Here is a 27827-nt window from a genome sequence, read left to right on the forward strand (position 1 = left end):
GGTCTCCCTCGTCTGCGCTTGGAAGGGATGGGAACTGGGCATGCGCCTGGATCTTTCCCGCACTCAAAATTTTCCGGGAAAGGCTGGGAGCGTGTCTGCTTTTTCTACGGCGTCCGATTCTTCCCCCCCATCGCTGTGGAGCTTCGGCTGAGCAAAGGAGGCGGAGGGGCTGTAAGGATTTCTCCAACGGGGGGAGATGCAGGCGGGGCTCGGAGTGAGGGGGGGTCTTTTCCCTGAGGCTGGAGGGGAGCCTGGAGCCTGCAAAGCTTCACCCAGTTCCAAGGGGCGGAAAGGGCGGGGAGGGGGAGCTCGAGGTCCCATAATCCCCAGCCACCCCGTGGAAAGAAAGGGACGCGCAGGGCAGCTCCGCACCTGCCGGGTTTTCTCCAGGGAGGAAATCAGGGTCGCCAGAAAGAGTGGATCCGTTTCCCCTCCGTTTCCCTTGGCAAAGCTCTGCATGCGGGGAGAGGGAGAGTTGCCTTTGCAAAACACCCAGAATGTCTTGATTCCTGGATAATTTCCTGCAAATTAATTGGCCCTTTTTTCAAAAGGGGTTTTCCTCGCCTCCCCTTTCCTGGGCCGAGAGAGGCGACCGGCCAAAGTTCCTCCGGTTGGCTTTGTATGCAAGGCTGCAGTTCCGCGTGCAAAGAGTCGAGTGCAAGGCATGTAAGGACTGGAACTGGGTTTCCTCCTTTCCCGCCTTTCCCCAACCATCTCTTTGGTGTCTCTGCTGGCAGGCAAACAAAGAATTGGATGATGGCTTGTTAAATTGCTGCTTCTGGCATGATTTTTTTTTTTTTTTTTGGTGAGGGGAGACATAATTTGAATCAAAGAGTTGTAGGCAGCAACAGAAATGGTATGATGTATATAATTAGGAAATAGAAACCCAAAAGATGTTTTAAATGTATTTATCCAATATTTTGATTCCTTGATAGAAGTTGAGGCAGAGGATTGCTAGCAAACTTTTCCCAAACATAAATAAGTATATCTAATAAGATCCCCCCTTCCTCCCTAAAAAAACTTTTGCAGAACTTGGTGGGTTCATAATTTCTTTTGTTGCATTATTTTTTTTATTTTTATTTATTTATCCATCCATCCATCCATCCATTTATGGAGGATGCTGAGTATGAATTTCTTTTGTTTGTTTGTTTATTTATTTATGGGGGAGGAGGAGGAGGATGCTAAGTATTCAAATTTGAACACTCTTCTGTTTTGCATTTCAGTTCTGTAAGCCATAAATCTGGAGACCGAGGTATCTTGTGAGGGAAGAGGGCTGAATGGCGTTAGGAGGTTTGGCCAGACCTCTTGTGATTAGGAAGACCTGGGGAGATGCATGGGTCCATTTTGGAGCTGGATTAGAGACCAGAGAGAAGATGGAGGGACAACGCCCAGCAGATGCAGGAACTGGAAATGGCCATCCACCTACTCAGCCTTGGAGCTGTGGGAAGAATGTGGGAAGTCCTGGGCAGAAAAGCCAAGAAGAAGAAGTCAGCAGTTCAAAGGTCCAATGCTGTGACTTCAGAAAAGTGCAATTCCAGGAGGGGAGGGATCCCCGAGATGTTTGCAGTCAACTTCACCACCTTTGCCGTCAGTGGCTGCAGCCAGAAAGACACACCAAGGCTGAGATGCTGGACCTGGTGCTCCTGGAGCAGTTCCTGGCTGTCCTTCCCCCAGAGATGGAGAAATGGGTGCGGGAGTGTGGAGCGGAGACCAGTTCCCAGGCGGTGGCCCTGGCCGAAGGCTTCTTGCTGACCCAGGAGTCTGAGAAGATGCAAGCAGAGTTGCAGGTGGGAGAATGTAATCATGGCAGTTCTAAAGAGAATCTTTCTGAATTTGTCAATGTCTCTCTGGCAGAATTTTCTGGGATTATGAGCTGCTAAAATCTCTTGTTCTAATTTTCTTCCAGAGGATGAATTTGGGCCAATTTTTCTATTCTTGCTTTCCAGTTTAACCGATGGACATTGGTGTCTGCTGGGCTGAGTGTTCAATATTGATAATTCATTTCTATCTCTCTACTCTTCCTTTCTTTCTCGTGTCACATCTTATCCACAAGTCCCTGCAAGCTATCACCGAGTATCCTCAGGGATGGAAAAAGTCATCGAAATCCTCTCAGGAACTGCTATTCAGGGGGACCTTCCAGAAAGGTCAAAGTCAGGACATCGCAACAGGTAACAGAAGCTCTTTTCATGTGAATATGAAGTTTGGACATCCATCCATCTGATTGTTTTGTTCATCTTGAGTGGAATCTCTCTCTCTCTCTTTTAACAGTCTACTTCTACCATTTTCTGTCTCACAGATAATAGAACTGAAAGAGTAGCTGAACGTCTGCCTCAGGTAAGTGGAGAAATATTGGGAAGGTCCACAAAACTTGGAATGGTTTCATTTTATTCCATATAATATTCATTGTATAATATTGCTGTTTCCAAGAAACACAAATTTTAGATCAGATAATTGAAAATTCACACCCGGCTTAACCTACCTGTCTTTTCTGATAAGCTTTCTCCACCCTCCTGGTTCAGGCTCAGATTTCATTGACCAGATTCAGTAACTTGGAGGAGGGGATAGATGGGGAACTCATCAAATTTGCAAATGACACCAGGCTGGCAGGAATAGCCAACACTCCAGAAGATAGGCTCAAAATACAGAAGGATTTTGACAGGTTTGAACATTGGGCGCTATCTAACAAAATGAAATTCAATGGTGAAAAAAGTAAGGTTCTATATTTAGGTAAGAAAAACAAAATGCAGAGGTACAGTATAGGTGGTACCTCGCTCAATAGTAGTAATTGTGAGAGGGATCTTGGAGTCCTAGTAGACAACCATTTAAATTTGAGCCAGCAGTGTGCAGCAGCTGCCAAAAAGGCCAACACAGTTCTAGGTCGCATTAACAGGGATAGAATCAAGATCACATGAAGTGTTAATACCACTTTATAATGTCTTGGTAAGGCCACACTTGGACTACTACATTCAGTTTTGGTCACCACAATGTAAAAAAGATGTGAAGACTCTAGAAAGAGTGCAGAGAAGAGCAACAAAGATGATTAGGGGACTGGAGGCTAAAACATATGAAGAACGGTTGCAGGAACTGGGTATGTCTAGTTTAATGAAAAGAAGGACTAAGGGAAACATGATAGCAGTGTTCCAATATCTCAGGGGCTGCCACAAAGAAGAGGGAGCAAAGTTATTCTCCAAAGCACTTGAGGATAGGACAAGAAGCAACGGGTGAAAAATAATCAAGGAGAGTAGCTACTTAGAACTAAGGAGAAATTTCCTGACAGTGAGAACAATTAATCAGTGGAACAACTTGCCTCCAGAAGCTGTGAATGCTCCAACACTGGAAGTTTTTAAGAAGAGATTGGAAAACCATTTGTCTGAAGTGGTGTAGGGTTTCCTGCCTAAGCAGGGGGTTGGACTAGAAGACCACCAAGGTCTCTTCCAACTCTGTTATTATATTACTACATTAGATGTTGTCTTGACCGGAGCTCTTCCTCCTGTCTCCCAGAGTCATTCTCACTATCATTACAAGCTCTTCCAACACTTCCATGAAGGTGTGGAGTAGGGGAAAGAGTTGATCCCTCAGTGGATAAAGCAGTCCACTGGAAAAAATAACAGATGGATTTCCCCTGTATTTCCTTCTGCCCACTCTAGGAAGAATTGGAGCCAGTGATAAGTAGTGGGTTTAATACCCAACTATCAATAGACCAAGAAAAGTATTTTAATTGGTTTCATTGAAAGGCATCACAATCCTCCCAGTGTGATGAAATGTGCTTCAGTTGTGCCATCAACCAAAAGCGGTGTGATCCCATTCTGAATTCTGCAGAAGATGCCCATTTTGTTCATAGGATTTCTCTGCTTGAATTGGACGAGGGGATAGATGGGGAACTCATCAAATTTGCAAATGACATCAGGCTGGCAGGAATAGCCAACACTCAAGCCAATTTCCTTGAGTTGAAAGGAAACTGTGACATTATTCTTGGGATTATCTGTTAATAGGGAAACTTGTTTCCTTGTTCAGGGTGTTGTGTCTTTTGAGGAAGTGGCCGTGCATTTCTCTGAGGAGGAGTGGTCTCAGCTGGATCCTGCCCAAAAAGCTCTCCATGGGGAAGTCATGCTGGAGAATTCCAGGAATCTGGCCTCTCTGGGTAAGAAGCTCTGTCTGTGATCAGAAACGCTGAGAAGGCATGGGTGGGTGGAGGGCTTAGATATTTCTGATAAAAAAGATCACTTTTTATTTATATCCTGCCTTCATTATTTTTTGCAAATAACTCAAGGCAATGGACACAACCAGTACTCCTTCCTCTTCCTCTTTTCCCCCCAACAACAACGCTGTGATATGGGTTGAGCTGAGAGCAACTGGCCCAAAGTCACCCAGCCAGTATTCATGCTTAAGGCAGAACTAGTACAGGTAGTCCTTGAGTTACGACCACAATTGAACCCAACATTAATGTTGCTAAGCGAGAAATTTGTTAAGCGAATTTTGCCCCCTTTTGTGACCTTTATTTCCACCGTTGTTAAATGAACCACTGCAGTTAAGTTAGTAACACGGTTGTTAAGTGAATCTGGCTTCTCCATTGACTTAGCTGGTAAAAAGGTCGCAAAAGGGGATCACATGACCCCGGGACCCTACAACTGTCATAAATATGAACTACTTGTCAAGCATCTGATTGTATATCGCATGACCACGGGGATGCTCCAATGGTCATATGTGTGAAAAATGGTTTTCAGTCACTTTTTTCCAGTGCCGTTGCAACTTTGAACGGTCACTAAATGAACTGATGTATGTTGAAGACTACCTGTGCTCACGGTCTCCCAGTTTCTAGCTTGGTGCTTTAAGCATTGAGTCAAACTGACTGAAATGTGCCCACTTGTGTTCTGAGTTTGGCATCATTCTAAGTTGAGGGTGGGAAGCTATTGCCATCAAGAAATTTTATTGACTTTCAAAGATTCCGTTCTGTAGACAGATGGAGATTTTTCATTGAAGTTGGGGAGCTGGTGGGTATGTTGCTGCCCCAGCATTATACAGTGTCCAAAGCCGTTTGGGAGTTTGTGGCCCCATGGAATTGTCCCGGGTCACCAAGGGGCTAATATAGACTGGTGCTCAAAGATTACCGGTAGATCAGGCATTTGTCTTAGTTTTGTTGGGATGTCAGCCAATTCGGATACATGAGAATTGGTGGGAGCCCACTTGGAAATCTGTCTTTGGAAACAGCATAGTTTGAAAGAGCCTTGATAGTACAGTGGTCTAAGCACCCTGTTATTAACACAGCTGCCTGCAATTACTGCTGGTTCGAATCTCTCCAAGGCTCAAGGTTGACTCAGCCTTCCATCCTTTCTAAGGTAGGTAAATTGAGGACCCAGTTGTGGGGGCAATAAGCTGACTTTGTATAAATATACAAAAGTATGAAGGCTATTGCTTAACGCATTGTAAGCCGCCCTGAGTCTCCGGAGAAGGGCGACATATAAATCAAATTAAAAAAAAAAAAAATCTTCATGTTTGCAACAAAACAGCCAAAATACATTGAATATTCTTATGGTAATTTTCAAAAGAAAAGGTTTGATCCTTCATTCTCGTAGTTTTACATTTTACATTTATCTCTTTCAAGGCTATAATGAGCAAGTGAATAAGAATTGGGAGGAACAACGTCAACCGGTCCATCCAAAAGAGAAAAACAGGAAGTTTGCAGATCAGATGCAACCAAAGGTTGATGAAACAAACCGATCACAAAGTGAAATTAAAAAAAGCTTTCCTTTGGCCAATCGTCGTCTTAGCCATACGATCATTGATACGGGAGAAATACCATATAAATGTATGGATTATGAAAAGAGCTTTAATAAATCCGAGCATCTCATTTCCTATAAAGAGAGACATTCAGAAGACAAACAATATACCTGCATGGAATGTGGAAAGACTTTCTGTTATTATGACACTCTTACAATCCATCAAAGGAATCACACAGAGGAAAAACCTTATAAGTGCATGGAGTGTGGAAAGGCCTTTAATCGTAGCAGTAGTCTTACTATGCACAAGAGGATCCACACAGGAGAAAGACCTTATAAATGCATGGAGTGTGGAAAGGCCTTTAATCGTAGCAGTAGTCTTACTGTGCACAAGAGGATCCACACAGGAGAAAGACCTTATAAATGCATGGAGTGTGGAAAGGCATTTAATTGTAGCAATCATCTTAATCGCCACAGGGAGGTGCACACAGAAGAGAAACCATATCAATGCATGGAGTGTGGAAAGGCCTTTCATTATAGAAGTAATCTCAATTCCCACAAGAGGATTCACACAGAAGAGAAACCATATCTATGTCTTGAATGTGGAAAGAGTTTTAAGTGGAATTGTCATCTTACTTCCCATAAAAGGATCCACACGGGGGAGAAGCCATATAAATGTATGGAATGTGGAAAGGACTTTAGGTGGAATTGTGATCTCACTTCCCATAAAAGAATCCACACGGGGGAGAAGCAGGGGTGAAATCTAATTTTTTTTGCTACCGGTTCTGTGGGCGTGGCTTAATTAGTGGGCGTGGCTTGGTGGTAAGGTGACTGGGAGGGCGTGGCTTGTTGGTCAGGTGGGCGTGGCCAAGTCAATGTCACTTCTTTGCCCTTTTTTAACCTACAAAACACAACACAACACAACTGGCTCACCCACATTATAAAAGCAGCTGTGCTAGACCCAAAATGGCCCCTGTAACAAGCAGGAACCTCACACAGCCACAAAAAGCCCAAAAAACCAACTTTCACACTTTACACACACACAAAATTCCACATACAGCTTTGTGAGATTTTGTGTGTTTGTGTAGTTAGAGTGAAACACTACAGAAACACACTAAATCTCAGAAAGCTGCACAAATATTTTATTTTAATTTATTTTTATTTTTATATAAAAGCAGCTAAATTTAAAACTTCCTAAACTTTAAATGGCTAGGTCTAAAAAAAGAACAACTAAAAAAAACCCCAATTAACTATTTTTTAAAGCTCCCAAATGGGAAAAAAACTCACCCAATAGAACAGGGGTCTCCAACCTTGGCAACTTTAAGACTTGTAGACTTCAACTCCCAGAATTCCTCGGCCAGCTTGGCTTTGCTGGCCGAGGAATTCTGGGAGTTGAAGTCCACAACTCCCTGCCTCCTTGATTGCAGGTAGGGGAGATTCAGTTGCTTGCTGATGCAATCGATTGCAGGGATTACAGCAAGGCATTGCGACCAGCAGCTAAAGTAAGGAAGCTGAGGTGGGGAGGGGGAGGGATTTTTACTACAAATTAGCAGGCTGAGATCGTCAGAGCTTGGGGAAAAAAAAGGTTTTTTTCTTTTACGTAGCTCTGGCGATCCAAGCTGAGTTGCCTGATTAGCAAGCAACTCAGCTGGGATCGTCAGAGCTTGGCTGGTCAGAGCCATTTAAAAGAAAAAAAAGGCTCTGATGATCGCGCGGCTCAGCTGGGCATGGGGGGTGGGGGCAGGGATTTTTGCGCCTGGTTCTCCAAACTGCCCGCCGCCATCGCTACCTACTCGCCCAAGCCGATCCGAACCGGGAGCATTTCACCCCTGGAGAGAAGCCATATAAATGTATGGAGTGTGGAAAGGGCTTTAGGAAGAATTGTCTTATAGCCCATAAAATGATCCATACAAGGGAAAAAACCCTATGAATGCATGGAGTTTGGAAAAAGCTTTCGAAGAGGATATAGTCTTACTTGCCATAGAAAGATCCACAAATCGGAGAAGCTATATCAATACAGGTGATGAAAATAACTGAATTCAGATTTTATCTGTGAGAAGGTGACTAGAGATAACCAATAGCCGATATGGCGCAGTGGTTAGAGTGCAGTACTGCAGCTATTTCAGCTGACTGCTAGCTAGTTCAGCAGATCAACGGATCAAATCTCACTGGCTCAAAGTTGACTCAGCCTTCCATCCTTCCGAGGTGGGTAAAATGAGGACCCAGATTGTTAGGGGGCAATATGCTATTTAGTATACTGTCTTTGGTGTAAGCCGTCCAGAGTCCTCTGAAAGTGGGCGGCATAGAAATATGACTAATAAAATAATAAATATGACTAATACATAAATAGGACTGAGAAAGTATTTTTCAATCTAAAGTATGGGTGTCACTGGTTCCTCCTCAGAAACCTGAACACATACATGTTCTACGGAAGAAGGTTCAGATGTAGATCCCTGAAAAGGAGCTAGAACTGGGAAGTTTTCCTCCAGTGAAGGTGCCAAATTCTGTTTTCCTGTGGAATGACCAAATCTCAGACAAAAGCTAAAATGGATTTTTTTTATACACGTACCTGTAGCATTAGATTTAGCTGTGTCTAAAGGCAGAAACTATCAAGGAAGGTTTTTTTAGAGGAAAATGACTGACTAGCCAAGCATTCAAGAAGCTAGATGAATCATCAACAGCTTTTATAGGACTACGTGACATAGAGAATACATATGGTATAATATAGCTCGGTTGTGATGAGGGGTCCTTTGTGGTCTCTGAGCTTGGTCGTTTCGCTGCTTTTGGGCTGTTTCTTCGGCTGTTATTGGCCCATTTTTTGACCTGTTTTGGGCCCATTTTTCAGCCATTTGGATCCAAATATCAGCTCATTTTGGGCCTGTTTTTCAGCCCGTTTTGGTCCATTTTCCAGCCTTTTTCGGTCCATTTTTGGACCATTTTCCAGCCATTTTGGGCCGTTTTTTTGGCCTGTTTTCAGCCTGTTTTCAGCCATTTTGAGCTCTGTTTTCTGCCCCATTTTCCGGCTTATTTTGGGCCTGTTTTCAGCCTTTTTTGGTGCCATTTTGATGCCTTTTTCATGCCGTTTTCAACCTGTTTTTCAGCCCATTTTGGGCCCTTTTTTGGCTCGTTTTTCAGGGTGTTTTTGGCCTGTTTTGGGGCCAAAACGGCCTATTTTTTTCTGTTTGGGCCTAGTTTTTTTGGCCTGTTTTCAGCCAGTAGAGTGCTTCAGGAGGCCATGGAGAGTGATATCGAGGCGTGGGTGGTGGACACGGCCTGTCTTATCTGCCAGAGGCACCATAGGCCAGTCCTTTCATATTTCCAGGCCGGCCCCGTGGACCGGATTTAAGCACCCTGGGGGCTGGATGTGGCCCGCGGGCATTGAGTTTGACAGCCCTGTTGTAGATGATTCCTGTTTTTGGGGGGCATCTCAGAAACCACAACAGACAGCAATGGTACCTTAATTGGTTCCAGTAAATGCCACAAATACTTAAAAGGACGATTCCCAAATAAATCACATGACTTAACCATGCGACTTTTTGTTTCAGCCAGAACAAATTTTTCTGTCTCTTTTCCTATGTCAGTGACCTTCCCCGGAAGGCCAGCATTCTGTCCGCCTTCTGTGGCCATGTCCTTCTTTTGCAGGGTCCAGAGAAAAGAAAAAGAATAGATGTAGTCCTCTACTTAAGACCAGAATTGAGCACAACGTTTCTATTGCTAGATGAGAAAGTTGTTAAGTGAATTTTGCCCCGTTTCACCATTTTTAGTGCCACAGTTGTTAAGTGAATCATTGTAGTTGTTAAATTAGTAAGATGGTTATTTAGAGAATCTCCATTGATTTTATTTATTAGAAGATTGCAAAAGGTTATGACATGACCCTAGGACACTGTAACTGTCATAAATATCAGTCAGTTGCCAAGCGTCTGAATTTTGATCACAGGACGATAGGGATGGTGCAGTGTTCGTAAGTGAGAAAAATGGTCATGAATTATTTTTTTCAGTGGCATTGTGATTTTGATTGGTCACTGAATTATTGTCAATCGAGGACTATCTGTGCAAGGCTGGCTTGATATTTGCTTTGTCAGACAAACCTTTACGATGACTGCTGACTTTGTTGGACTCTAGGAGTATTCTGAATTTCAACACCCATATTTTTGTGAGCATGAGGGAAGAGCGAGCATGCCTGAATCACCTTAAGAACAGGAGGAGGTGGGAGGAGGAGATATCCTGAGGTGCATCAACTAAGGATTTTGCTAATTACTGAGTCTGATCTTCAAGAAAACGACCTTCAACAAAGATTTCTTCGAGAACCCGGAAGCATTGCAGCGAGACTGGTTGGGAAAATTCCAGGCTCTAATGAGCCTTGCGAAAACCCAGCCAGATGAACCGCTGTCGGGGGGGTCTTTGGACCGGAACTGTCCTGTACGGACAGTGAAGAAGAAGAGGCATCTCGTAGGCTAAAGAGGAACAGGCAAGTTCCTTGGAAAGCCAGAGAAAACTCTTTAATCCGACAGCGGGGGGGGGGGGGTGGCGGTCATTGCGAATCGCCATGAAGCTGGGGCATCCGGAATAAGAATCGTGCAGGAGCGAAGATTTGGACGATACCGGGTGAGTGATTGGCTAACTCACAGGTATAAAAGGAAAAAAATTGGAAGTTTTAAAATTACCCCGGTGTGGAATAAGTGGCTAAATAGCGTCGAGGGGACATAATTGATGAAGAAGAGAGAAAGTGGAAACATTCAAGCCCAAAAAGGAAAAAGGAAATTTTATTTGAGGATATTGAATTTGGAGAGACTAATTTGATTACAAGAAAAAGAACCCCCCCCCCAATTTTTTTTTATTGGGAACAGAATTGGATATAATCGGTTTAGAAATTCTTGTATTTTAAAAGAAGATTAAAGGAGGAAGAAAAGCCCATAACAGAAAAACTTGCCTAAATATTTTAAATTGGATTGAATAGAAGTGGAATTTGGACTTTGATTTGGACTGGACTAAAAACTGATTTGGTGTACATAAAACAAAACAAAAAAAGAAGAAGAAGAAAAGGGAAAAAAGTGAGATTAGTAAAGTCTGTGAAAGCGGATTCCAAACAAAATGGATACTCTTTCTAGCTGCTGATTGAAATTGTGGATTGTAGAGAGACATCTTCAGGAGAAAAAAGATCACTACAACATTGAATTTTTGTTTTTGTTGCAAGAGATAATAACTGTGAGAAAAAACCTTGAACTTTGAAAGGAATAACAACTGTGAGGATTAAGGAAGATTTGCCTGTTTGTAAGCAATTTGACTTTGATGATTAAAAAAGGAGAATTATAATGCAATTTTAAATTGGAATAAATACTAACTTAGAACAAAAGATGCAGGAACTTAAGGAAATGATGAAAATGATATATCTTTCACTGAAAATGGACATAAGGGAAATGACTACAATACTGCGGGGAAAATTGAAATCTGATGACTCAAAAACTGAGTTAGAGTACATCCAAATTGACAAGGAAAGAACAAATGGGAAGCAAGAAAAAGAGATCGCTAATGAAGAAGACAAAGACAAAGAAAAAGATTATGAAAAATCAAATGATTATGTGGGTAGCAATAATAAAAAGGAGAAGTTTAAAGATTACATTGGGAATAACAATGGAAAAAAGAGAAAAAAGGGAAAGAGACAAAGAAAAGAGGGTGGAACAGAAAGAATTTAAAAAAATTAAATGATTCCACTGGGATTAACAGTGAAAATACAGGAAAGAGGGAAAAGGGATGGAAAATAATGGGAAATGCAAGGCAAAATAGCTTATGTCTTTAAAATACAAAATGATTACAATGGGTTTAACAATGGTAAAATGAAAAAAAAGAGAAAAGAGATAGGAAATAATGGGAAATATAGAAAAGAAAAGAAGGGGAAAGAAAAAGAAAAAAATTAGAAAGGGAGAAAGAAGAAAGAGGGATATGATGAAAGGAATATTAGAGATAAGATGTAATTATGATACTTTAAATAGTTTAAAATAATGGAAAACTAATGGATGTATGAAATAAGTTTTAGAAATATGTTTTACCTAAAATTGGAGAAATTGTAACAATTGAAATACTTTTAATTGCATGGTTGGACTTTATAAAAGGACAAGTTCTAAAAAAATATAAATAAGACCAATTAGGGAAATTACAATAATTGGAATACTTTTAATTATTAAAAAAGAAAATAAGGGGAAATGATATTGTATTATGAATTAATTAGATTGTGGTAAAAGTAGAAATGATTAAGGTGTCATTTGAAATACATAGTTTTGACAAAGTATTTGAAAATGACAGATAAAATTTAAGAAAGTACCGTATATACTCGTGTATAAGCCGAATTTTTCAGCACATTTTTTATGCTGAAAAAGCCCCCCTCGGCTTATACTCTAGTGAGGGTCCCATTTACCTGTTCTCCGGTGCAGTGCGTGTGTTCTCCGGTCTCTCCCGCTCATCTGTGGGCGCCTGCAGCCTCTGTGGGTGGTCCGATAACTGCTGATATTGCTGCTCTTCTTTTCTCCTGCACGCCGGCAGCCTCTGTGTTGTCCATGCCGTACTGGGCAAGAACCTCCTTGCTTCTGTGTGCTGGTACCTGGGGTGCACCGCATCCTTGTCAGATGAATGTCGGATGCAGCCGCTCTTCTCCCGCTCTTCTCCAGGGCTGTAACCAATGACGTAGCCATTACAGTCTTACTTGTGCTTGGTCACACCCCCTTGCTCTGCCCAAGCATTGCTGAATACAAGTACCAGTATATCTCTGGTCTTGGATATACAGTACGTTTATTTACAGTACTTACTCTGCTATATTTTATTTTTTATTTTCTTATTAACCCCTATCTGGACCCAGTGTTGACTATGCTTGCATTGAGCAGCCTGTGTTAGGGCTCATAATATACACGCTGCGTTGTGTACGCACTGTGTTACTGCATATGTTGCGTCAGCACTTCCCATACACGTGCGGTAACGCAACGCATGCAGTAACACAGTGCGTACACAACGCAGCGTGTATAATATGAGCCCTAACACAGGCTACTCTATGCAAACCAGGGTGGATAAAAATCAATGATTTTTTTAAAACAATCAAAAAAATCAGATTTTGATTTAAATCAGATTTTTTTTTATTTTTATTGAATTTATTTTAATAAAAAACTTTTGGGGTAAAAAATTTATTGTAAGATAGTTTTCTATTTAAGATACATAAATCATTTAGTTTATTCAGCATGAAATGGAGCTTAGTTATGTAGCATGAGGCTGTATATTCTGCAACACTGGGACTATCGGTGAGTCAACAGTGGGTCAAAGGAGTAGCAGAGATGACAGTTGCTCTTTAAAAATTATGATTTAAATCGAGTTGATTTAAATCAAGCCTTTTTACTGATGATTTAAATCATGATTTAAATTGTGATTTAAATCAACTCGATTTAAATCAAATCCACCCTGATGCAAACAGCCATGTCATCACATTCTGGAATATCATCAGCCTGCGTTAAGTCTCAAACTATACAAGCTGCGTTGTGTACATGCGGTAAGGCAGCGTATGTAGTAATGCAGTGCATGCAGTAACACAGCGTCTATAGTATGAGCCCTAACACAGGCTGCTCTATGCAAACATAGTCATGTCATCACATTCTGGAATATGATCATACCAAACTCTCCAAACCCTGAATTACTGTCAGCTCCCTTGTTGATCCAGGATGATGTCTTTGGAGTTTGATTCTTTTGGGGGGTATCTTTTTTTTTAAATTTGATTTATATGCCGTCCTTCTCCGGAGACTCAGGGTGGCTTACAATGCGTTAAGCAATAGCCTTCATCCTTTTGTATATTTATACAAAGTCAGCTTATTGCCCCCACAACTGGGTCCTCAATTTATCTACCTTAGAAAGGGTGGAAGGCTGAGTCAACCTTGAGCCTTGGTGAGATTCGAACCTGCAGTAATTGCAGGCCGCTGGTCTTAATAACTAGCTTAATAATAGGGTGCCTTAGACCACTGTACTACCAAGGCTCTTCTGTGGTAAAGTCTATCTGTCTTGCTGCATTCTATTGCCAATTGATTTTACTTGTTTATATGTATAGTTGCCTGGACACCACTGTTTTTACTGTAAATTGACCTCTTTTAAGAACTATAACTTTTTTTTTCATGATGTTAGAAATGGATCCCAATACTTCTAATCCTGGACCAAAACAAAAACGCAGGTCATACGAAGCTGGTTTCAAACTTAAGGTTGTGTCAAGAGCAGAAGAAAGCAATAACAGTATTGCAAGTAAGGAATTTTGTGTTGACGAAAAACAAGTAAGGGAGTGGCGGAAAATGAAAGCTGACTTGGAAAAAATTCCAAAGGTAAAAAAAGCTCGACGTGGTTTAACGACCTCCTATGGGGCTCTAGAGACTGAATTGCATAAATGGGTTATGGTGTGTCGTCAAAATGGTTACTGCGTAACGCGCATGGGAATTCGCTCACGTGCCCTTCAAATGGCTAAAGACGACAAATTAAAAGCACCAGGCATTGAAAAGTTTGTTGCGTCAGCAGGATGGTGTACCCGCTTCATGAATAGGTTTGCCTTATGTTTGCGGCAAAGAACAAAGATTTCATAGAAGTTGCCAAAAGACCTTGATGAAAAAGCAATGTCATTCCATTCCATTCATCATAAAACAAAGAAGGATCCATAACTATGACCTGGGAGATATTGGGAATATGGATGAAACACCTATGACCTTTGATCTTCCAACCAACGGAACTGTGGCAAGTTTGGGAGACAAAACTATTTTACTCAGAACCACAGGAAATGAAAAAAACCATTTTTTTAAAAATTTGATTTATATGCCGCCCTTCTCCGGAGACTCAGGGCGGCTTACAATGCGTTAAGCAATAGCCTTCATTCTTTTGTATATTTTATACAAAGTCAGCTTATTGCCCCCACAAACTGGGTCCTCATTTCACCTACCTTAGAAAGGATGGAAGGCTGAGTCAACCTTGAGCCTTGGAGAGATTCGAACCAGCAGAAATTGTAGGCAGCTGTGTTAATAACAGGGTGCACTAAACCACTGTACTATCAAGGCTCTCAGTCGTTCTGTCATGTTTGGCTAATGGAATGAAGCTGCGGCCTGTCATTATTTTTAAAAGAAAGACCTTGCCTAAGAAAGCCAAATTCCCACCACGAATTACAGTGCACGCACATATTAAAAACCGGATGGATAAAGACGGAACTAAAAAATGGCTGGAAGAAATTTGGAACGGACGAGCAGGAGCAGCCTTAAAGAAAAAAACATCATTGCTAGTTTGGGATACATTCAGAGCCCACACATCTGATGACATAAAAAAATTGGCAAAGTCTTCTCAAGTTACTTTGGCCGTTATTCCAGGTGGGTTTACATCTATATTGCAGCCCCTAGATGTATGTTTAAATAAACCTTTCAAAGACCGTGTGCGAATGATGTGGCATGAATGGATGTCATCCGGTCAAGCTCGACTGACAAAAGTTGGAAATCTGATGAAGCCCGATATAGAATTGATAGCAAAATGGGTTCGTGATGCATGGGAAGAGATTCCAGAGGACATGGTGCAATGCGCCTTCAAGAAATGTGGCATTAGTAATGCTACGGGTATGAGAACGACAGCAGTGATGGTGATGACTGCGAACTCAGTGAAGATGACAATGTCTATGCTGATAACCTCACACCAGCTAAAGCTGAAGCTCTGTTTGGATGTACAGATGATGATGAGGAATCCAGTTTTGAAGGATTTTGACTCTTGTGTTTTAGCTTGGTTGCTGATTGAGCTAAGGTTTTTGTACTTTTAAAGTTATTGTTAATACCATATTGTTTTTTTAAATTTTTATTAAGATGTTGGAGTGTATTATTTGGAATAAGATTTAAGAAAATGTATGGTATAAAATGTTTTTGGCTTATTATTTTAGTAGAAATGATTAAGAGGTTTGAAATATGTATTTTTGATAAAACATTTGAAAAAGAGAGATAAAATCTAAGGAAGTAATTTAGTTTATTGTTAGTATATAAAGAGGGGAAAAAAACCTGTCATACAACTGATTAACTTTTATTAAGATGTTGAAGTCTATTATTTGGAATAAGATTTAAGAAAATGTATAGAGATAAAATGTAATTATGATATTCTAAATAGCTTAAATAATGGAAAACTAAATGGATGTATGAATGAAATGGAATAAGTCTTAGAAACATGCTTTACTTAAAATTAGAGAAATTGTAACAATTGGAATATTTTCAACTGCATGATTGGAGTTTATAAAAGTTCTAAAAATATAAATATGATTAATTAGGGAAAATTACTATATAGGTAATTGATTATTATTAAGATATTGGAGTGTATTACTTGGAATAAGATTCAAGAAAATGTATGGCATAAAATGTTCTGGTTTATTATTTTGACATTAAATGAATGATTGTAATATTAGGAATTACGTTAAATGAGATTTTAAATTTAAGGGATTTCATATAGAGATGAAGGGGAAAAGGGAATTTGGCGAAGATTAGAGCTAGGATGAATGGGCAATATGGATTCAAAAAAAGGGAAAAGAAGGGAAAATATTATGGCAAAAGGGAATATATAAATTGTATTGAAAAATTGTTTAAATTTATGAACCGGCCAAGACTCTGCTCCGAAAAAAATACACTGTGTGTTTGTCCGTGTGTTAAAAAATAAACTTCTGACAAAGATTTCTTCAGTGTTCACAAATCACACACAATTCCCAGACATTAAGAAGAGGAAGTTCTAGAACTGCATAGATGACGGCTACCTATTTGGAGAGAGACGCTTTCCTTCCAATCCCATGCCCATCATCCCTGGCCCCCATTGGAAACTGCTCTGGTCTTCTGCGCCCTTACAGAATCCCCTGGCATAGCGCCCAGAGTCCACTAGGGGTCTCCCTCGTCTGCGCTTGGAAGGGATGGGAACTGGGCATGCGCCTGGATCTTTCCCGCACTCAAAATTTTGCGGGAAAGGCTGGGAGCGTGTCTGCTTTTTCTACGGCGTCCGATTCTTCCCCCCCATCGCTGTGGAGCTTCGGCTGAGCAAAGGAGGCGGAGGGGCTGTAAGGATTTCTCCAACGGGGGGAGATGCAGGCGGGGCTCGGAGTGAGGGGGGGTCTTTTCCCTGAGGCTGGAGGGGAGCCTGGAGCCTGCAAAGCTTCACCCAGTTCCAAGGGGCGGAAAGGGCGGGGAGGGGGAGCTCGAGGTCCCATAATCCCCAGCCACCCCGTGGAAGAAAGGGACACGCAGGGCAGCTCCGCACCTGCCGGGTTTTCTCCAGGGAGGAAATCAGGGTCGCCAGAAAGAGTGGATCCGTTTCCCCTCCGTTTCCCTTGGCAAAGCTCTGCATGCGGGGAGAGGGAGAGTTGCCTTTGCAAAACACCCAGAATGTCTTGGTTCCTGGATAATTTCCTGCAAATTAATTGGCCCTTTTTTCAAAAGGGGTTTCCTCGCCTCCCCTTTCCTGGGCCGAGAGAAGCGACCGGCCAAAGTTCCTCCGGTTGGCTTTGCATGCAGGGCTGCAGTTCCGCGTGCAAAGAGTTGAGTGCAAGGCATGTAAGGACTGGAACTGGGTTTCCTCCTTTCCCGCCTTTCCCCACCATCTCTTTGGTGTCTCTGCCGGCAGGCAAACGAAGAAGGCTCGTGTATTGGATGGTGGCTTGTTAATTGTGGCTTCTCGAATGATTTTTTTTTTGGTGACTGGAGACATAATTTGAATCGAAGAGTTGTAGGCAGCAACAGAAACAATACGATGTAAATAATTAGGAAATAGAAACCCAAAAGATATTTTAAATGTATTTATGCAATATTTTGATGCCTTGATAGAAGTAGAGGCAGAAGAGTGCTAGCAAACTTTCCCCAAACATAAATAAGTATATCTAATAGGACCCCGCTTCCCCTCCTTTGTGGAACTTGATAGGTTCATAGGAAATTCTTTCGTTTATTTGTTTGTTTATTTATTTATAGAGAATGCTCAGTATGAATTTCGTTTGATTATTTATTTGTCTATCTATCTATCTATCTATCTATCTATCTATCTGTCTACTTACCTATCTATCTGTTTCTGGAGGAGGATGCTCAGTATTCAAATTTGCTGCCCTGTTGCACATTCTTATGTTTTGCATTTCAGTTCTGTAAGCCGTAAATCATTCCTGGTTCTTCTGGAGACCGAAGTATCTTGTGAGGGAAGAGGGCTGAATGGCGTTAGGAGGTTTGGCCAGACCTCTTGTGATTAGGAAGACCTGGGGAGATGCATGGGTCCATTTTGGAGCTGGATTAGAGACCAGAGAGAAGATGGAGGGACAACGCCCAGCAGATGCAGGATCTAGAAAAGGCCATCCAGCTACTCAGCCTTGGAGCTGTGGGAAGAATGTGGCAAGTCCTGGGCAGAAAAACCAAGAAGAAGAAGTCAGCAGTTCAAAGGTTCAATGCTGTGACTTCAGAAAAGGACAATTCCAGAAAAGGAGGGATCCCCGAGATGTTTGCAATCAGCTTCACCGCCTTTGCCGTCAGTGGCTGCAGCCAGAAAGACACACCAAGGCTGAGATGCTGGACCTGGTGCTCCTGGAGCAGTTCCTGGCTGTCCTTCCCCCAGAGATGGAGAAATGGGTACGGGAGTGTGGAGCGGAGACCAGTTCCCAGGCGGTGGCCCTGGCTGAAGGCTTTTTGCTGACCCAGGAGTCTGAGAAGATGCAAGCAGAATTGCAGGTGGGAGAATGTAATCATGACAGTTCTAAAGAGACTCTTTCTGAATTTGTCAATGTCTCTCTGGCAGAATTTTCTGGGATTATGAGCTGCTAAGATCTCTTGTTGGATTCTTCTTCGAGTTTTTCTATTCTTGCTTTCCAGCTTAACCGATGGACATTGGTGTCTGCTGGGCTGAGTGTTCAATATCGATTAATTCATTTCTATCTCTCTATTCTTCCTTTCTTTCTCGTGCCACATCTTATCCACAAGTCCTTGCAAGGTAACACCGAGTATCCTCAGGGATGGAAAGAGTCATCGAAATCCTCTCAAGAGCTGCTATTCAGGGAGAGTTTCCAGGAAGATCAAAGTCAGGACATTGCAACAGGTAACAGAAGCTCTTTCCATGTGAATATGAAGTTTGGACATCCATCCATCTGATTGTTTTGTTCATCTTGAGTGGAATCTCTCTCTCTTTTAACAGTCTGCTTCTACCATTTTCTGTCTCATAGATAATCTCTCCTTAGTATTTTTAGAACAACCTTCTCTTTGTGATAGAACTGAAAGAGTGGCTGAACTTCTGCCTCAGGTAAGAGAAGATAAATTGGAAAGGTGCATGAAACTTGGAATGGTTTCATTTTATTCTGTACAATATTCAATGTATAATATTGCTGTTTCCAAGCAAGACAAATTTTAGATCAGATCATTGAAAATTCATACTCGGCATAACCTACTTGTCCCTTTGGATAAGCTTTTTCCACCCTCCTGGTTCAGGCTCAGATTTCATTGACCAGATGTTGTCTTGACCCGAGATCTTCCTCCTGTCTCCCAGAGTCATTCTCACTACCATTACAAGCTCTTCGAACACTTCCATGAAGGTGTGGAGTAGGGGAAGGATTTGATCCCTCAGTAGATAAAGCAGTCCACTGGCAAAATTATCAGATGGATTTCCCCTGTATTTCCTTCTGCCGACTCTAGGAAGAATTGGAGCCAGTGATAAGTAGTGGGTTTAATACCCAACGATCAATCGACCAAGAAAACTATTTTAATTGGTTTCACTTAAAGGCATCACAATCCTCCCAGTATGATGAAATGTGCTTCAGTTATGCCATCAGCCAAAAGCGGTGTGATCCCATTCTGAATTCTACAGAAGATGCCCATTTTGTTCATAGGATCTCTCTGAATTGGTGAAAGAAAACTCACATTATTCTTGGGATTATCTGTTAATAGGGAAACTTGTTTCCTTGTTCAGGGTGTTGTGTCTTTTGAGGAAGTGGCCGTGCATTTCTCTGAGGAGGAGTGGTCTCAGCTGGATCCTGCCCAAAAAGCTCTCCATGGGGAAGTCATGCTGGAGAATTCCAGGAATCTGGCTTACCTGGGTAAGAAGCTCTGTCTGTGCTCAGAAATGTAGAGAAGGCATGGGTGGGAGGAGGGCTTACAAATTTGTTATAAAAAAGTATCACTTTTTATTTATATCCTGCCTTTATTATTTTTTGCAAGTAACTTAAGGCAGTGGACACAACCAGTACTCCTTCCTCTTCCTATTTTCCCCCAACAACAACGCTGTGATACAGATTGGGCTGAAGAGAGACTCGCCCAAAGTCACCAACCAGCATTCATGTTTAAGACAGAACTAGTACAACTAGTCCTCTAGTTACGACCACAATTGAACCTAAGATTAATGTTGCTAAGCGAGAAATTTGTTATGCGAGTTTTGCCCCATTTTATGACCTTTCTTTCCACCGTTATTAAATGAATCAGTGCAGTTTAAGTTAGTAACACGGTTGTTAAGTGAATCTGGCTTCTCCATTTTCTTTGCTTGTCAGAAGGTCGTAAAAGGGGATCACACAACTCCGGGACACTGCAACTGTCATAAATATGAACCAGTTGTCAAGCATCTGAATGTAAATCACATGACTACGGGGATGCTCCAATGGTCATAAGTGTGAAAAATGATCTTAAGTCACATTTTTTAAGTGGTGGTGTAACTTTGAATGGTCATTAAATGAACTGTTGCAAGTTGAAGACTACCTGTGCTCAAAGTCTCCCAGTTTCTAGCCTGGTGCCTTAACCATTGGACCAAACTGACTGAGATGTGCCCTCTTCTGGGGATGGGGAGGTATTGCCATCCAGAAAGTTAGATGTTATCTCTGATTTTAAAAAAATCACCTTTTGTTTATATAGTGGACACACCTAGTACTCCTTCCTCTTCCTATTTGCCCCCTGACAACAACACTGTGGAATGAGTTGGGCTGAAGAGAGACTGGCCCAAAGTCACCCAACCAGCATTCATACTTAAGACAGAACTAGAAGTCACAGTCTCCCAGTTTCTAATTCCGTTGGAATTGTCCTGGGTCGCCAAGGGGCTCACACACACACTGGCGCTCAAAGATTAGATCAGGCATTTGTCTTACTTTCGTTGGGATGTCATCCAATTCTGAAATATGAGAACTGGTAGGAGCCCACTTGGAAATCTGTCTTTGGAAACATTGTAGTTTGGAATCTTCATGTTTGCAACAAAACAGCCTAAATAGATTGATGATTCTTTTGCTAAATTTCAGATTTAAACATTCTCATAGTTCACTACATTTTAGATTTTTCTCTTTCCAGAATATACTGAGCAAGCGAACAGGAATTGTGAGGAACAATGTCAACCGGTCTATCTGAAAGAGAAAAACAGGAATTTTGCAGGTCAGATGCAAACAAAGGTTGATGAAACAAACCGATCACCAAATGAAATTAAAAAAAGCTTTCCTTTGGCCAATCATCTTCTTAGCCATACAATCATTGATACGGAAGAAATACCATATAAATGTATGGATGATGAAAAGAGTGTTAATGAATCAGAGCATCTCATTTCCCATAAAGAGACACATTCAGAAGACAAACAATATACCTACATGGAATGCGGAAAGGCCTTTTGTTATTATGACTCTCTTACAAGCCATCAAATGAATCACACAGGAGAACGACCTTATAAGTGCATGGAGTGTGGAAAGGCCTTTAATTGTATAAGTAATCTTAATTCCCACAGGAGGATCCACACAGGAGAGAAGCCTTATACATGCATGGAGTGTGGAAAGGCCTTTAATTGTAGCAGTCGTTTTAATTCCCACAAGAGGATCCATACAGGAGAGATGGGATATCAATGCATGGAGTGTGGAAAGATTTTTACTTGTAACAGTCATCTTAATTCCCACAAAAGGATCCACACAGAAGAGAAACCATATCAATGTCTTGAATGTGGAAAGAGTTTTAAGTGGAATTGTGCTCTCACCTCCCATAAAAGGATCCACACAGGAGAGAAGCCATACATATGTATGGAATGTGGAAAGGGCTTTAGGAAGAACTGTGATCTTACTTCCCATAAAAGGATCCACACAGGAGAGAAGCCATATATATGTATGGAGTGTGGAAAATGTTTTAAGAAGAATGGTGATCTGGTTTACCATAAACGGAGCCATACAGGAGAACGACCTTATGTATGCATGGAGTGTGGAAAGACTTTTGTTTGTAACAGTAGTCTTAAAAGCCACAAATTGGTCCACACAGGAGAGAAGCCATATGAATGTATGGAGTGTGGAAAGGGCTTTAGGAAGAATTGTCGTCTTACATCCCATAAAATGATCCATACAAGGGAAAAAACCCTATGAATGCATGGAGTGTGGAAAAAGCTTTTGAAGAAGATAACACTCTTACTTGCCATAGATGGGAGAAGCTGTATCAATACAGGTGATGAAAATAAGTGAATTCAGATAAACGGTGTGAGATTGGGACTAGAGATAACCAATAGGACTGAGAAAGTATTTTTCAGTCTAAAACGAGTCGTGTCACTGGTTCCGCCCCATAAACCTGAACATATATATTCTATGGAAGAAGGTTCAGAGGAAGAGCTGTGAAAAGGAGCCACAACTGTGGGAAGTCCTATAAACAGATATGCAGAAGTTTTTCTCCAGTGGAGATGCCAAGTTCATAATTTGAATTTGATAAATTAACTTATCAATTTAGTTCACAGGCTCTCAAGATTACGTCCCTTTTCTCTCTTATGTCTTCACATTTACCTGTAGATGGCACTGTTGCTCTGCTCCCCTCTTTCTATCTCTTAACTATATCTCCAAGCAAGTTATAAAATACTATGTTTATAAGAAAAGCAAAGTTTATATAGTCACTTTTATATTAACCAATAGTTCCCAATTTAAAATTAAGATATCCAGTCCGGATTTCTAACTTTACTCTTCAAGCAGATCCTTATAAGCCAGTTTCTGTTTTTATAATGGCTCCAAAAGCCAGCCTTGCAGCGTTTCTTCCGGAGGTGGAAAAAAAACGCAATCCCATCTCTTCTTTTGAGTCACACTTTTCTCTGTTATTCCTTGGAGGGCTTTTCTTTAATAAAATTTTAAAAATCTAAGAGTCTTGTATTAAAAGTATCTCACCCAGATCGATCACACCTTCCTTCCATCTTCTTGTTCTTTTGGTGGCTGCCCCAGCTTTCTAGCGGCTTGCAATGGCCACCTTCCCATTGCAAGCCACAATGGGAAGCTGTCAGTTTAGGGAGCCTTCTCGGAATCTATCCGGGAGTTTGCTGGCTCTCTGAGATTGATGGAGTGTACTCCCCTCGTTTATCACCCCAACAAGGCGATTTAGGTTCGATGACGACTGACCAGCAGCTGGGATTACAATGGTCGCACGGAAATCCCCTTGAGGCACATCATCTTGCTGCGATGTCAGCCAGGCCCCCAAGAGAATCACTAGTTCTTAAAATTAGTAAGATGGTGGTTCAGAGAATCTGGCTTGTCCATTGGTTTTGTTTGTTAGAAGATTGCAAAAGGTTATGACATGACCCCGGGACACTGTAACTGTCATAAATATGAGTCAGTTGCCAAGCATCTGAATTTTGATCACAACACCATGGTGACGGTACAGTGTTCGTAAGTGTGAAAAATGGTCATCAATCATTTTTTTTCAGCGGCATTGTGATTTTGAATGGTCACTGAATTACTAGCAATCAAGGACTGTGCATGGCTATCTTGATATTTGCTTTGTCAGGCAAACCTATACGATGACTGCTGACTCCTAGGGCCCTAGGAGTATTCTGTTGCCTCGAAAGGGGGCAGCCTCCTGTCCTAGCAGAGAGCATCAAGGAAGCCAACCATAGATTATATAATGAGAGGAAAGCAAGGAGTAGATGGTTTGAGTGAGAGGGTGGCTGTTTCAGGACCCTGGTGAACCCCCGGCACAGGTTTCTACCAGTTGCATTAACCTTGCGTGAAAAGGACCACCACCCCAGATCGATTGGGTGTCTTCATCCTCTTTGCATTCTGAAAGAGAAAACTCATGCTGCAGGTAACCCAATAGTTGGTTAGAAAAAACCGGAGCCCTCGGAGGAAGAGCCTGATGCATCCCACCCCTTTCATCCTGGAATCATCAAGCAGGCCATTCCTGGGTGATGATTCACACCACCATCCTTCTGGTTAACAGCCAGACATGCTAACCCCATGCGCCACAGAGATCCAACATATGACTCCCCCTAAGCTCCCTCAGCTTGAACATCCATAGCTGGGGCTGGCTAGACAGCAATAAGATACCTAATCTCTCCTAGTATCAGATGTGAAAATAAATCTTGGACATAAATATTTCTTTGCTTGAGGCAGAATCTCAACAGCCGTGCCAGCGATGTAGGGGCATCATGCACCATGAACCTGGGACACGGGTTCGAATCCTGGCTGTCACACACCTTTTAACTTTTGCCCTTCTAGGATGGGCAGGCAACATGACCAGACCAAGTTTTCATCCCAGGTTTTGTTTTTGGTGGGAGAAAAGGAGCTACACTACGAAAACCAAAGAACAGCTGGTAGTAGAGTTATGAATCTTCCGACTGAGGGAGGTTGACATCAAGCACTGTGCAAAATCTCTGTTGTGCAAGAGATTGGTGCACCTGGCTGTTAACTAGAAGGATGGCGGTTTGAACCCTCCCATGGACGGCCTGTCTCATGACATAATCTGGAAGTGAAACTGATGGATTGTTATTGTATGGAGCTTTTCAATTGGGGGCTTCAATTCCCACATTGTCAATTCTTTTTCTTGTTAGAATTTAAATATTTGTTTTACCTTCTGGAATGTAAGACGGGTAGATGAATACCCATCACCCTTCTTCAGGATTTTATTGGCCACAGACCGGCACTGGAATAGTGTCTTTTTTAGGGATGCTTAATCTATTCAGGAGCAGCCCACACGGGGAGCTCTCCAGGGTGCTGAATCCTGTTTTCTGGCACATGCAATTTTTGATTGCAGTGCTATTACTAGAGTATGCAATCCATTGCTATTTTTCTTGAGGCTCCATGCTAGACCTCAGTACTACTAATGACACTACTACTATCTTTTAATTGTCCTGTAAAGTGTGGTTTAATTGTTTTTAAAGATTAATTGGGATTTGGGGAAAAAATCAGGATGCTGCCAGCGGGAAAAGCTTCCACTTTGCATGATGGCCAGATGTGTTAACGGTTAACCTGTTGTGCCACAGAGTTTTTTTTCCTTCTGCAGCTTTTTCTCTGAGCATCACCTGCTGGTCTTCTTTGAAGCAAGCATTTTGCTGCCTTTTGTGGGTCCCAAGATGGGATCTGACACATGGAGCTGTACCTCCCACTGGGAATTCTGTGGGTGAATTAATTTCCCACTGCCAGGAAGTGATTGTGTTTGTGATGGCTGATGCCACAGTGTCAGTCATCTTCTGGAAGTCCCACTGTCTAACTTACTTATTTATAAAAATTATTGGCCGACCAACTTATCACAGGGTAACTCTGCGAGGCTTACAATCATAAAAGGAAATAAATATACATATGGAGTGGGTGGGGTCAGGATGGGGCCGAGGTGGGATCAATCAACCATCTCCACTGTGATGCTCCTCCATTGGAGCTGCAATTCAACTGGCAGAGCCAAATCTTTAAACCCTTGTGAAAGGTCAGGACGGTTGGGGCTGATGTTATATGGGGGGAGAGAGGGAGATGTTCCAGAGGACAGCAGAGAAGGGTCGTCTTCTGGACCCCACCAGCCAGAATAATGGGGCCAATGGGTTCTGCATCGTGGCTCTCTGGAAAGCTTCTGTGGGACAGGTTTTGACTTCCCTTCAAGACCACAAATTTGATAATCACTCATCAAAAAAAAATCTGGGATCCATTATACTGTGACACATTTCCAACACATGGAAGTTGTAGAGATTCTAATGCACCTGTCAGTAAGATTTTAACTCTTGGAAGGTTTCAAAAAAATCTCTAAGAAATGCATCCCTGTAGGGTGTTTGTTCCCTCATTTACAGACAAAGGAGAGAGAAGGACATGGCAAGCTGTGACTTGTACACACATTCTAAATAGGGACCTTCTCACAACACTGCAATAGTGGGAGGAAATGTCTCAGAAGCAACATATTGAAAGATGGCCAACCCATCCCTCTGAACCAAGAACTTTCTCAATTGTTCAACTCTTCAGGAGGATGTAGAGAGTTCATGTAAATGTGAGGATGTGGCTTTTTCAAAGGAAACACCAGGAACTGATCCTATTCTGGGCTATTGTGCTTATCCTACTCTCCTTTGTGGTATCTCAGGTTGGCCCCATTCTACTGTTGGTGGCCACTATTTTAGATCATTTATATATCCTAGCAGAGCTTAATCCTATTGGGTTACACAGCACACTGTATTTTGCCCTCCAAAATGTTGCAGTGGGAACATTTAGTCAAAGAAAATCTCTCAAAAGCCAGGATTGAACCAACAGTCTGAGAGTAAGTGAAACTCTGTCCCCTGTCTTTCACCCTACCGGGTGAGCTCTGGAAGGACACAAAGCCAGAGGAATAACATCTCATTAACTCTTGTGATGCTGCAATCGCCAGATTGAGATGACCGGCAAGCGATAAGGCCATGCTGATTGAGAGCTGCCCATACCTGTAGTTTCTATGGTGTAGTGGTTATCACATTTGCCTCACACACAAAAGGTTCAAAACCAGGTAGAAACAACTTTTTCTCAGTATCGAAGCCACTCCTTGAGCAAAGAAAAGGCAGGAAAAGGCTGCATCCCTAAGACAAGCAAGAACCCGATTCTATTTTCTATTTTATTGGTGAGGGCAGGGTGGATTTGATTTAAATTACAATTTAAATCATGATTTAAATCACTAGTGTAAAGCCTTGATTTAAATCAACTCGATTTAAATCATAATTTTTAAAGAGCAACTGTCTCTGCTCCTCCTTTGACCCACTGTGGACTCACCGATAGTCCCAGTGTTGCAGAATATACAGCCTCATGCTACATAACTAAGCTCCATTTCATGCTGAATAAACTAAATTATTTATGTATCTTAAATGGAAAACTATCTTACGATAGATTTTTTACCCCAAAAGTTTTTTATTAAAATAAAATTGATAAAAATAAAAAAAACCCGATTTAAATTAAAAAAATCAGGCGAAAGATTTATACGATCTGAAGAGAAACCAGAGTAGAATGCGCTGAAATGGATAGGTTAACCAAAGAATTACAAGAAAAAGAAGATTCAGACTATTATAAAATATGGAATAATTGGTATAATTGGTTAAAAATTAGAAATATACAAAAAATATAGGGGATATATTACCGATTGATACATATATATGTAATAAAAATATTAGATTAAAGAGAGGTGAAGGAATATATTATAAGTAGAATTGTAGAACGTCACTCTGAAAAAATGCTTAAGAAGAAATTACACTCTTTTTGTGTATATGTTGTATAAATGTTTGTTGTGTATATGTTACGTATGTCTTTTTTAATATTTATATTCAATAAAAACTATTTTAAAAAAATCTGATTTAAATAAAAAATCTGATTTTTTAAAAAAATTTTTTAAAAAAAATCATTGATTTTTATCCACCTTGGATGAGGGAATGAATGAGGACAGGCGGATTTCGAGCCACCAATCCAGGAAGGCTGGTCTTCTCAATGTGAGCAGACTGAAAAATTAAAGCCTGTATGAATTTCAACTCCTAGAATTGAGGGAAGAGGGAGGGTTTCCCACCCATAGCCTGCCTGAATCACCTTAAGCACAGGAGGAGGTGGGAGGAGGAGATCTCTTGAGGTGCATCCAGAACAACTAAGGATCTGAGACTGATCTTCAAGAAAACGAGCTTCAACAAAGATTTCTTCAGTGTTCACAAATCACACATAGTTCCCAGGCATTAAGAAGAGGAAGCTCTAAAACTGGATAGATGACGGCCACCTATTTGGCAAGGCAAGACTTGTAGAGAGACGCTTTCCTTCCAATCCCATGCCCATCATCCCTCGACTCCACCTGCTCTGGTCTTCTGCTCCTTTGCAGGATCCCCTGCCATAGCGCACGGAGTCCACTAGGGGTCTCCCTTGTCAGCGCTTGGAAGGGATGGACAATCCCCTTCCGGAGGCAACTG

General features: G+C 41.6%; 1 protein-coding gene and 1 pseudogene across 4 annotated transcripts; both read left to right on the top strand.

Annotated features, from left to right (window-relative positions):
- The first annotated feature begins 23 nt into the window (after positions 1-23).
- Positions 24-17961, top strand: LOC148115834 (zinc finger protein 202-like). 3 transcript variants are annotated; one of them, XM_087884417.1, is made up of 6 exons: positions 24-171; positions 1224-1787; positions 2054-2168; positions 2297-2334; positions 4015-4141; positions 17853-17961. In XM_087884417.1, exons 2-6 carry the CDS (start codon positions 1278-1280, stop codon positions 17858-17860), a joined length of 798 nt encoding a protein of 265 aa, XP_087740543.1. In that variant the 5' UTR covers positions 24-171; positions 1224-1277; the 3' UTR covers positions 17861-17961. The 3 variants fall into 3 exon arrangements, with proteins under 3 accessions (XP_087740543.1, XP_087740541.1, XP_087740542.1); XM_087884415.1 differs by lacking the exon at positions 17853-17961 and adding an exon at positions 13869-16411; XM_087884416.1 differs by lacking the exons at positions 24-171; positions 1224-1787; positions 2054-2168; positions 2297-2334; positions 17853-17961 and adding an exon at positions 5603-7027 and having other exon boundaries at positions 4042-4141.
- Positions 17921-22811, top strand: LOC148115835 (uncharacterized; annotated as a pseudogene). Its single transcript, XR_015731752.1, has 5 exons — positions 17921-18430; positions 18680-18794; positions 18919-18995; positions 19659-19785; positions 21017-22811. The product of XR_015731752.1 is annotated as an uncharacterized LOC148115835 (transcript).
- Positions 22812-27827: the final 5016 nt, after the last annotated feature.

Source organism: Pantherophis guttatus, chromosome 2, assembly GCF_059756535.1.
Source record: "Pantherophis guttatus breed Tessera chromosome 2, ASM5975653v1, whole genome shotgun sequence".
Lineage (NCBI taxonomy): Eukaryota > Metazoa > Chordata > Lepidosauria > Squamata > Colubridae > Pantherophis > Pantherophis guttatus.